The sequence below is a fragment of the Canis aureus genome, chromosome 25, assembly GCF_053574225.1.
Source record: "Canis aureus isolate CA01 chromosome 25, VMU_Caureus_v.1.0, whole genome shotgun sequence".
NCBI classification, from domain to species: domain Eukaryota; kingdom Metazoa; phylum Chordata; class Mammalia; order Carnivora; family Canidae; genus Canis; species Canis aureus.
The window spans coordinates 29,244,717-29,257,516 of NC_135635.1; the positions used below are offsets into that span (position 1 = coordinate 29,244,717).

At 33.8% G+C, this 12,800-nt stretch overlaps 1 protein-coding gene across 7 annotated transcripts in view; it reads right to left on the bottom strand.

Annotated features, from left to right (window-relative positions):
* Positions 1–12,800, bottom strand: part of PIK3C2G (phosphatidylinositol-4-phosphate 3-kinase catalytic subunit type 2 gamma) — a 364,988-nt gene that overhangs the window by 46,332 nt on the left and 305,856 nt on the right. For 5 of the 7 annotated variants that reach the window (XM_077870889.1, XM_077870892.1, XM_077870890.1 and 2 more), the window contains one exon: positions 6,936–7,011. The exons of the other annotated variants lie outside the window; for them this stretch is intronic. In XM_077870889.1, coding sequence (XP_077727015.1) covers positions 6,936–7,011 — 76 coding nt within the window. The remainder of the gene's footprint in view (positions 1–6,935; positions 7,012–12,800) is intronic. 7 annotated transcript variants of the gene reach the window in all.

A 12,800-nucleotide genomic window follows, 5' to 3' on the forward strand; every position in this document is an offset into this window, starting at 1 on the left:
TAACTATACTAGCTCATCCTCAGACTATAAAGGATTTTTTTCTGTTTTCTTTGTCAAATATATGACTTTGTTATTTACATTTAAAGTCTTTCGTCCATTTGGTATTACACTGGCACATGGTGTGAAATATGCTCTCTCTGCACTATTGACTGAATTTTCCCTTAATGGTCTGGCCACATATTAAATCCCTGACTATATTTGACTCTATTTATGGATATTCTATTATGTTCTATTTATTCATTTTTTTTTGGGCCAACGCCACAGTATTTCAATTATTTGGGGCTTTGTAATATGTTTTATATATATGGTAGGGCTAATCTTACTTCATGCTTTTGTTAAAATTTCCTGGCCTTTGTCTATTTTTGTTTATGAACTGTAGAATTAACTTATCTATTTAAAAATAAATCCATTAATATTTTTAAAAACTATATTCAAAGTTAAATCAGAAATATCTGACATTTTTATGATGTAGAATCTTCCTTTATGAGAGCATACTATGTCTTTTGTCTTTCCATTTGTTCAAGGCATTTTTGAAATTCCTCAATAATGTTTTGAAGTTTTCTTCATTTGATCTTGCACACTTCTGTTAAATTTATTCCTAGGTGTTTTTTTCCCTGCTATTCCAAATAGGATCTTTCTTCTATCTTTCTTTTACTTTTATTCTTTTATCTACATTCTATTGCATATATTTATATGCAATAGATAGCTTTATATCAATTTGGTACCTTCTACCTTTATTAGATCTTCATAATTTGTGATAGATTCTTAATTGATTCTTATTTCTCCAGGCATGTAATGGTATTACTGGTAGACATTGTTCATCTTGTCTTCTAAAGTTTGTTTCTAATTTTTTTAAAGTTTCATACAGTCATTTCATAAATATTTATTGACCTTTTATGGACAAGGCACTGCTCTAAGCCCTTCGAACAGATTAGACAAAATTCCTTTCTTGGCATTTCTATAGTTTTGGGGGAGATACAAAAAAGCAAAACACATAATAAATATGTAAAATTTATGATAACTGAATATGATACATGATCAGAATAAAAACCCAGAACATGACAAGACACTGGAAACTAGCAGAATAAGGGTCAGTTTGCAATTTTAGATGAGACCATCAGGGGATTTCTCATGGAGAAGGTAAATTCTGAGCGAAGACCTGAAGGAGGTTAAAAGAGTGAGTCATCTGTTGGTAATTGTGATGATCATGGGCATAGTGTCTTATTTTATACTTCAGTGGAAATGTTTTCCCACTGTTATCCTGTCATACCTGATGTGGGCTTTGGATAGCCAAGACAGATACATTTTCTCATGTTGAAGCACTTATTTTTATTTCAGCGCTTTGTCAAGAAAGTTTACTGAAATTTATCAAGTGTCTTTTCAGCGTCTGCAGAGACAACCATATCATTTAAAGATGATAACATGTATATTGTATATTACCAATATTGAACCATTTTGCATTTCTGGTCCCGGTGAATTACATATCTGTAGTGTGCTCATGGATTGTTTTGGCAAATATTTTATTTATAATTTTCCATTGATACTCAGAGGTGAGATTAGGTTGCGATTCCTTTTTTGCTATTCTTGTAATCCTTACAGCTACTGGCATAAATACTTATTTGGTTCATAAAAATAATAAAGAAAAATTTCCTTACTTTGCTCTGGAATTGTTTAAATAACAGTGGAATTACCTACTTTTTAAGAGTTTGTAGAATCCCTCTGGAAATCATCTGAACTTGGTGTTGTTCTGAACGTTGCTTTGGAAGCTTTTCTTTTCTATCAAACTTAATCTTTTCTAGGGTAAGTAAATTGGGTTTTCCTAGAACACTATTTCAGACAGATTTACAAATTTAGTTTTGTAGACTTAAAGTAGTCTCTACTATTTTTAGTTTCATCTTTTTCTATGGTTACTTCTTGATTCTCTTTTTGTATTTATTTCATTCATATGTATATACTGTAAATACTATATATTTCTTGTATTTGCATCTGCCCTTACTCTTTTGATTAGTTTAACTACTGCATTCTTTGTTGTTTACTTTTAGCTTCCAGATTTATTTATTCTATTTTCTGTGTTCTAAGTCATTAATCTCTCCTCGAATCTTTTTTTCTTTTTCTTTTTCTTTTTTTTCTTTTTCTCTTTCTTTCTTTCTTTCTTCTTTCTTTCTTTCTTTCTTCTTTCTTTCTTTCTTTCTTTCTTTCTTTCTTTCTTTCTTTCTTCTTTCTTTCTTTCTTTCTTTCTTTCTTTCTTTCTTTCTTTCTTTCTTCTTTCTCTTTTTTGTATGCCTTTGGTTTGTTTTATGGTCTTATTCCAATTATTCCAATTTTTGAGAATTGCTTTATCTTCTCTGATGGTATAGCTATTCTTTAGAAATTTTGCAGTTTTGTTTTTTAAGCCCTTTTGGCCCAAGAGTTGTTCAAGAGAGCTGCCGTTTTTAAATTAAATCTCTAAATAAGAATCTTACAGCTTTCTTAATTTTTAAAATTAATTTCTCACTTTATTTTCTCATGATTAGAAAATGTGTCTGTACTATTTCTACTTTTTAGGATTAATTGAAATTATCTTTGTGACCTAATATATAACCCATTTTCATGATAAAGAGTTTGATATATCAAATTGATAAATTTTGTCTTATTAATTTTACTATTTAGTTTTCTATATATATACTTTTTTCACTGTCTTTCATAAATCAAAAGAAGTAAATTAGAATATCCTATTACCAGTCTGTTGTGTATTTTTCCTTAAATGTTCCATAATTTCTGCTTTATATATGTTGCTGTCATATAATTGAGTATATATACAACCTATATATATACAACCTTTATATATACAATCTATATATATATATGCACACACACGTATATATATGCTTATATCTTTATTGAGAATTGTACTTATTATAAAGTTGCATCCTTTTTTAATTCAATGTTTCTTGGCCTAAATGCCACCTTTTCTTTATTAAGACTGTGACTTCTGGTTTCCATGTCTTTGCATTTGCCTAATATACCTGTGCTTGGAGCTTAATTTTCAATTCCTTTTTTTAAAGATTTTATTTATTTATTTGAGAGAGAGAGAGAGAGAGAGAACAATCAGGGAAAGAGCAGAGGGAGAGGGAGAAGCAGACTGAGCAGGGAGCCCTATGTGGGGCTTGATCTTAGGACCCCTGGAATCATGACTTAAGCAGAAGGCAGATGCTTTAACAAATTGAGCCACTCAGGCGCCCCTAATTTTCAATTTTTAAAAATCATTTTGTCTTAGGTGTGTTTTTACATAAAGCATAGAGTTATGATTTTTACTTTTCTCCAATCAGAATTTTTTTCTTTATGTATGAGTTAAGTCCAGTTATACTTATCAATAGATTATCAATTATCAATAGATTAATTTCTCTTTGTTCTTATTGTTTTATGTTATTAAAGAAACACATTTTTGTTTTTATGATTTTTAAAGAAAGTCTTTTGCTAAGGAATTTGTTTTCATTTTTATGTACTTGTGATACTTAGAAAAAGCTTTTACTTTTGTTCTAGTGGTTACTTTTATTTAATATTCTTAGACTTTTATTTTTTTGACAATATTTGTTTCCTGATAGAAACAGAGATAAAATTAATAAATGCATAATCTTTTGCACTCTGCTTTCATCTACCATTCAATTATATTCAATGTTGTGATCTTAGTGTTTCTCTAACACTAATATTACATGTTGTTTTTTATTGCCTGACTTGTTAGATTTTAGCAATATCCTTTGATACCCAGCTATTAGAAATGAAGTCATTAGAGAAAGTCTTCTAACTCTCATCTTCTTTTCATCTTTTTTTGTCCACATCAGCCACAAGTAAAAGCCTAAAATAATTTTCTAATTGCAAACATGATATTATATGATATAACACAGTAAAATGTACAATATTTTAAAGCTTTCAATTTTCAGAAACAACTTAATGTAAGTTTTTATTTCTAAGTATTTACTTCCCTTTCTGTCCTTCCATATAATTACAATTTACATTGAAAACCTGGGTAACATACTTCAACCAACCTATAGATAATTAATCTGGGCTCTGCTAGAGCAAGTAGTGTAACATTAACTAGAGAGACTCTGCCTTGGAGACTCTGGCTTCAAGTTCCCTTTTAAATTAGCATCTCCAATTAGAAATAGTGATGTGAGGTAATGATTGAAAGCTCTGGTTTGTAACCATTTGTAATTATCAATGGCATTCAAACGCTTGTTGATTCATCCTCTTAACCCTGACAACTGTTATCTTTGATCACTCCATTACCTATGTTATTGTCTCTATACTTTGACAAAAATCTATCTTACATGTCAGTGTTGTGTACAGGTTGAGGATGGATAATTTTATATTTTTATTATATTAATATAGGCTATATTAATATAGCCTTGGGACCTATATTAATTTGAAGGGACTGGAGAGGATCATGTTAGCAGAGAGTTAAAGAATATACAAGATAAAATCCAGCAACTTTCTGGGTAGTGCTTTGGTTGAATGTGGTTGAGTCTATAATCTTAAATGTGATAATGCATAGATTTTTTTTCTAGGTGATACTTCAAGAGAATTGTAGTGATGGGGAGGCAGTGAATTCCTTGTGTCAGGGCACTGCCATAGGAAATAATCAGTGTAGGGGGAGTAGCATGGTTAGGGATTTTAGTTTCTTCTCTCTCTTTTGTCCTTTTCATGAACAAAGCTACCATGACAAGCTACCATGGTAGAGAATATAAATGTGTCTTCCATTGTTTTTTTCCATTATCAATCATTTGTTCAGTAATTATTTATAGAGAATCTAGAGTAGGCTAGACACTGTGTTAAGCCCTGGGGGTACAATGGTGAACAATATAGACATGGATTATGTCTTCACGGATTTCTAGCCTACAAAGAAACACACAAGCCATAAACATGACTGCAATAATTTTGAAGAAAAAACATTTTAGGAGTATATAGCAAAGACAAATAAGATGAGAGCTGAAGGATCAAAAAAAAAAAAAAAAAAAAACATGATGAAGAAGGTAGAATAGGAGTCAAGTGGTCCAGGCAGAGAAGGTGCATCTGTTAAGTGCTGAGGTGTTTGTCTTAGTTGAGGAACTGGAAAAAACACAAGAATCAAGATAAAGAAGGGCCTGATATTAAGGCTGGAAAGGGAAATTGGGGGATGCCAGATTCTGCTGGGATACCATCATGAGGAATTTGGTCTTTATCCCATGGGTAGGGGTAGCTTTATGATTTCTGAGGCTCAGTGATATGAAAATGCAAAATGAAAATGCAGGGTTCCTTTTACAAAAATTATTAAGAATTTCAAGATAGTGACAGCTGAATATTAATCCAAGTGCAGGACCTTTCTAAGCACAGTGCCTAGTGTGACTGCACAGGTTACAAGCCCATTACATTGGCCCAACCTAACGGTAATGAGAAGCCAAGGAAAAAGTGTGAATTAGAGAAGAGTGATGATTGGACTGGCACTTTAAAAAGATAAATTTTTATATTGTTCTACCAAGGCATGGTTAGTTGGTGAGTAAAGGCAAAGGAATATTACTATTTCCCAGAGCCAAGATTACAAAGTATTACCAATATGATCTTTACAAGTCATGTGTCTAGATACAGTTATCTAGAATACCCTCAATTTGTTACTAGAAGTAGTAAATATGGTAAATTCTGAGATTTTTGCTTAAGGTCATCCTATGTCAACCAATATTTTGATACACTTAAATTATTTTGTCCTCTAATCATTTAATAACATAAGCAGAAAGTTTCACCTGACAAGAATAGTGCTTAAAATACAATTCTTTCCTGTTATGAACATGACGAAAAGTATGAAGAATTTGTAATTACGGAACAGAAAATAATTTAAAGAATACAAGAAGGACCAACTTTCTGCTAATCCTTGTTTGATGTAATGATTTGCATATTCTGCTTAGGTGTGTTCTGTTTTATTTACTTATTTATTTATTTTTAAAGATCTTATTTATTTATTCATAAGAGACACACACACAGAGAGAGAGAGAGAGAGGTACAGATGCAGGCAGAGGGAGAAGCAGGGAGTCTGATGTGGGACTCGATCCTGGGGCCTCCAGGATCACACCCTGGGCTGAAGGCAACGCTAAACCGCTGAGCCACCTGGGCTGCCCTGTTCTGTTGTTTTAAAACAATAGGCTATATTTCATATGCAGCCAAATATTGAGACTCAAATCTTGTGTCCATCATTCTACCAAAATGTCTTGCATATTGTAGGATGTAGTAAGAAATAAGTGAATGAGAAAAAAATTCAGATAACCATTTTATTTTTTACAATAATAATCCTAATTTGGCAATGAAATTTTATTACAAATGCTTAAAATTGATGGGATTCGAAGAGAGTCCCTGCCAGTCTAGGAGAGATGTTAGAAAAGTTAATAAGAATTAACACACATCTGGCAGAGAATAGGGTGGATAATTGTGCTGGGCTAGTTTGGGATTCAGGTAATAAAAAGAAGACTTCATGAGGAAGGTAGAGTAATTACTGAGCTTTAAAAGATAAGAGTGAAACTGCTAGATAATTCATAATCACTACTATCGCCTAATATTTATTTTTGTTGCTTCCTAAGATGTTGAGTAAACTAGAAGACTTACCTGCAGGGGAAAACAGGAACTTTGTCTCTGACATGCAATTCCACCTCAATGCACAATTAATTAAAATGAGTTAATAGTGCGACATCATGTAGTTATTATAATTAGACAAATGTATGGCAGTTTAATTTAATTTGAATATATTCTAAGGGATTAAAAAGCTTTGAAAATAGAAAAGATCCTTTAAAAAAAAGAAAAAGAAAAGACCCTTAAAGCTTATTCTTTAAAAAGATTTTAATTTGAAAGTTGAAAAAAATATAGTTGTGATATTTTTTGCACCATTATATTGAAACTCAAAAATTGTACATAATAATACTGATAAAATTACTTGCCTAGGTCCAGAAGGGATGACTCTTCAATTGTTTGTTGCACAGGCTCAGAGAGGAAAAAACTAAGCACACAATCACTCTGAAAAATAGACAAAGGATAATATTTCTTCATGTCTTAGATTTATTTATTGCTCCTATTCACTGGTGGGTGATGTACCCCTAATTAATATGACTGGTGTCCTTATAAAAAGGGGAAATTTAGACACAGATATTCATGTAGGAAAGACAATGTGAAGAGACACAGGCAGATGATGATCTTTTATAAGTCAGGGAGAGAGGCCTGGAATAAATTCCTCCATCACAGCCATTGTAAGGAACCAACCTTTTCCACACCTTGATTTCAGATTCCAAAAATGTGAGACAATGTATTTCTGTTGTTTAAATCACCCAGTGTGGTACTTGGTTATGGTAACCCGAGCTAACTAAGATAGCACCCAGTGGTGATCCCTTCATCTATGCCCTAGACTCTATTCCTTCCTCCTCAAGAACCTTGTGGAATATCTCAATCTATACTTTAGTACCATCATCTTCTTCCTTTCTTCGTCATCAGCATAAAGTAGTCACTCCATTTTAATAATTAGCAAACAGAAGAGACAAACCACATAAGGTATACTCACACATAAATAATACCCTTTCAAATGCCCCTTTCAAATCCTGTGTTATTACCCCCCATGTCGACAAAACTTATGGGAAGAGTTGCCAACATTCATGCTGGTTCCAGTTCTTCAATTTCTACTGATTTTATGATGTACAACACACAGGTTTTTGCCACTGATTGGCCTCCAAAAATGTTACCATTATTTTAAACAACTTTTTCTGTTTGAATGTATTTTTTTTTCAAATCTATTGGGGATTTTCTTGGCCTTTATATAGCTGTTCCATTTTTAGTGAAAAACTCTCTTTCATTTGCTTTTATGATACTAAGTTCTCCCAGTTTTGCTTTCATTTGTTCACCTCTTCTCTTTGAACTGTTTTTCAGGCCTTTTTTTTTTTTTTTTTTTTTTGGCTTATAATTTAAGTTCTACTGTTCCTCACTTTCAGGCTATCTCTCTCATTACTGACCCATTCTTTCTGGGTGATGTTATCCCTTTTGGTGGCTCTTATAATGATGCACAAATCTGAACCTTTATCCCAGATCTATCTCCTGAGCCTCACCCCTCTATACCAAAATACCTATTTGTTGGCTTCCTTAACTGTTTAAAAGACAATTAAAACCAAAAGTGCACCAATAAATGGATTTTCTTTGCCCTCAAATTGCTACTTCTCCCTATGTACAGGCTCAAAAAAGGTGTATCTTTTTAGCCTGTCTGTTCTCCCTTATCGCACACATAATATTTATTGCTAAGTCCTATTGATTTTAATTCCTAAATACCTCAACTATCCATTTCTTCCTTCCAGGTATGCTTCTGACTTCTAGCATCACTACTTCTCACCTAAATTACATCAGCGTTCCCAATCCTTATTGTGTTACCCTTTAATCCAATCTATTCTCCACTTAATTGTCTAACTGATCTTTCAAAATAAAAATCTAACACTTAACTGCTTAAAACATGTCAGCGGCTCCCCACTGCTCTTAAGAAATAGTTCAACTGCTTCACAAGGCTTGGACAACCTTTCTTGGCTGGGATCTTGTTCATTTCCCCTCTTCATCTCTCACTATTTCTCTTCCAGTGCTTTATGCTTAACTATGTTGAATTATATTTATTTCCTCAAGTGTGTTATGCTCTCTCACTAACTTGTCTTCCTACACATTCCGTTATCTCTCTTTTCTACTCCTATCCACCCATTTGCCCACGGCTTATCACATGCTTTCTTTTCTACTCTTTTAGCCTTGACAGTAAGATAATAAGAGTAGGTATTGCCATTTACTCACTCAGATGTAATACAATATTTTTGCTCAACAGATATTTCTTAACTGAGATCTGTCTTTAGATATAGAATACACTGCAAATATTCTTATCTTTGTAGCAGTTTTATGCATCATAGTAAATTAATTACCAATTTTGATCTCTATGTATTGATCTCTTGTGAACTTGCTTAATAAGAATTTATCCTCAAGAAATGTATCCATATTCAGGATGCTGACCAAACCAAGTTTTTTTTTTTCTTTGAAAGCTTGAAGTCAAACTTCAGACTGTGCAGAATTTGTTGAGGAAAATTTGACCTTCTTTTGGTCTTTTGACAACTAGTCAATTATTCTTCTCTGGTGACATTTTGGCCTCACCACCCAATGGCTATTAAACTTCAATAGTAGGCAGAATATCTTCTCAATTACTGTCTGAAATGTCACCACTAGCTAATTATTCCCTTGTGTTTACACTGTCATATCCTTGAAATCCTCATTTGTAATTCTGGTGTGGGTGACATACTAAATACTGATTCCTTATTGTAATAAGATTGTTTTCATCCTCGAGAAGAAACACGACTCCGTGTCAATGCAGGCAGAAATCAATAAAAGAGATAAAGAAGATAAGAAAAGTAACGTTGCTGGATCTCAAAATAATTGATTTTAAAATTTTCTCAGACTTGACTTTACTCATATGCATGCCTCCCACTGCTTTTTCACACAACACCACTGAGTAGTTTTAGTTACAGAAATTTCAGCAACTACAACTGTTCTTACTGATAACATAAATCAATGTTCTCAGTTGGGTTTGTATCGACTCCCAAGCAATGTGGCTACATTTAGCTGTATAAGTTGTACACTGAACAACTCTACGGGTGCCATTTTTACATGGACTACAAGTATAATCCTACTTAGCAGTGTTGCCCATTGGTAGGGCTGGCAGATATAGGAAATAAAAACAGGATATCCATGCAATATTTGCAATGTACTTATTCTAAAAAATATGTATTTGTTTGTCTCAAACTCAAATTTAACCAGGCGGCCTGCATTTTATCTCACTACCTTACAATATGAAATGTCTAGAAAATGTGTGAGCACACTTTTGGTTGCCTCAGAGGATACAATTGGCAGTTAATGGGCAAGGTCATTTGTCCTAAATGTCCTGCAATACACCTAGGATATTCTCACATGAGGACTGTTGCTTTTCTGCTTAATTCTTCAACAGGTATTAGTTTCCCAGGTTAAAAAAATAAATAAAAAATAAATTTAAAAAAGCACAAACCTCTGATTTTGATTACTTTATTCCATAAGTGAGAAAACTGAATACTATATAGTATAAGTGATTCACTGATTGAAATTAGTACCAAAAGAAAAAAAAAAGGACTGTTGCTTTTCTGCTTAATTCTTCAACAGGTATTAGTTTCCCAGGTTAAAAAAATAAATAAAAAATAAATTTAAAAAAGCACAAACCTCTGATTTTGATTACTTTATTCCATAAGTGAGAAAACTGAATACTATATAGTATAAGTGATTCACTGATTGAAATTAGTACCAAAAGAAAAAAAAAAGGTCCCCAAAACAAAGACTGGTAGAGTGTAGTCAGTAAGCCCAGGCCCACCTGTATTACCACTGCTAAAGGCCTATAGATGTGAAGAATGCATATGGGGGACAGATAGGAAATGTGGCCAGAGCTTTGTAGGAGTCCTAGAGCATGCTAGCTCTACACAAGCTTGAAACTACTGTAGCCTGTTGATGAATTTTAAGCAGACAAGCAGATATTTTTTAGAAAGAGGACTGGGCAGCATTGTGGAGGAAAGAAAAAACAGTGGCCAGTTTTGGAGAATATTATCAGCAAAACTGCTCAATATATTGTATTTTCTGAGCATTCCATTCTGTTTCCTACTAAATCTCTAAAATTGCATTTGTGTTCTTTCCCATTCCCTTTATAACCTTGGTCCTGGTTGTGAGGTAGCTATCCTCCTTGCATCTCCTTGGTCTTCTAACTTCCATTCATTCTTATTTTCTAAAAATACACTGCCTTGAAGATTATATCTGCTGACTATACTGCCATCCCAGCTTTCTGTTGCACTTATCTACTGATCTCTTGGTCCTTCACCTTCCTCTGTTGAACATTTTCCACCTTGAATATTGTCATTGTTTTCAATAGTACTTGTCATAATTCATGCTTATTATAATATTCACAGAAATTATCCTTCCCTATTGTACATTCTTTGTTTTTGAACTCTTTTCATCCATTGATCTCGTTCTGCATCCCATCAGCCACTCCTGTTCCCTTAATCTTGTCTTGATCAGTGAAGAAACCTCTTCCATTATCTTGATTTTTAGCTGCCTAGTCTACCATCACCATCTTCTTCCTTTCCAGCTCATTCCCTCTAGTTATACAACTCAAACAATCTGTTGACTCTAAGACCTTTTTATTGGCCTTAACTCCTTTCATATTCTTCTGTCCTTTTTTGGCCAATTTGGATCCCATGGTTGATACTAATAACTCTATTGCATATTTCTTTCAACTGTTTTGGCCCTTTCTCCTTTTATTATACTATATACTTGTCAAAAAAAAGAAAAACCCAACTTGGGTTATTCTCTGCCAACTCTGCAACTGTAGCAGGCCTGCTGAATGTTCCTGGAGAAAAGGGCTAAACCACACTTACTGGTCTTACTATCACCTAATGCCCACTACCCTCAAGTTGGTGTTTAAGATTTTCTGGCGAGTCTGTACATGTCACGAGTCCATTTATCCTTCTACTAATCTATAGGTTTATTTAATACCTTATCCTTATTCCTCAACATGCCAACACACTTTCCTCCTCTTTTAGTCTTCTCAAGGCTGTCTTCTTGTTAACAGAAAAAATAGAAACAGCAAAGAATTTCTGCGAGCTCCCACCAACTCATCTATCATCTTACCTTACTTCTGCCCTTTCTTCTATTACATGGGAGGACTGTCTGTGCTTTAATGTAAGACTGATTTGGGCACTAGATCCCATGCCCTGTTTTCTACTCAAGGTCAACATTTTGGTCTCTGGCTAAGTTCTCATTTCTCTCATCATCAATTTTTGCTTCTTTAATTGATCTTCCTAGCAGCATACATATATGCTGTAACTTATTTCAATAAACAAAATTCCTTACCTACATTTCCCTGTACAGTGTCTTATTCCTGTTCATCCTTAGAGAAAAGCACCTTCAACAATATTTTACTTTCTATCCCAAATTCCTTCATAATCTCTTTTGAACCTATCTTAATCAGGGTTTTGTTCCTAACACTCCCATCAAACTGCTCTTGTTAGGTTCACAAATGACACCCATTTTGCCAAATGCAGTGGCCAATTGCCAAATTTTGACCTATCAGTAGGACTTGAAACGGCTGTTTTTTTCCTTCTTTGAAATAGATTTTTCTCTTGGGTTCTGGGCATAAAATCCTTCTGGTCTCCAACAGGTTGCTTTTTCTCAGCCTCTCTTGATGGTTCTCTCTCATCTTCTCAAATTTTAAAACTGGTGTGTTGCATAGTCAGTCTTCTTCAGGTATATATATATTTTTTTTTCACTCTAATTTCATCCAATCTCATGGCTTTAAAAACCAATTACTTGCTGACAACCCCAATATTTCTATTCCAGCCTCTCTTTTTCCCTCAACTCAAGACATCCAATTTACCATTTAACATCTCTGATTAGAAATTTCATGTGGAGGGGTGCTTGGGTAGCTGGCAGTTAAGTATCTGCTTTTGGCTCAGGTAATGATCCCAGAGCCCTGGGATCAAGTCCTGCATCAGGCTCCCTGCTCAGTGGGGAGACTACTTCTCCTTCTCCCTTTGTCCCTTCCCCTGTTCATGTTTGCTCTCACTATCACTCTCTCGCTCTCACTATCACTCTCTCTCTCAAATAAATAAAATCTTTTAACTAAAAGAAATCTCCTATGGAACTCAAACTTAGTGTGTTTTGATTTAAACTCCTGTTTGCCCCCACTCTCCACTGCTCCTAGTTTTCTTCATCTCAGCAAATATTTA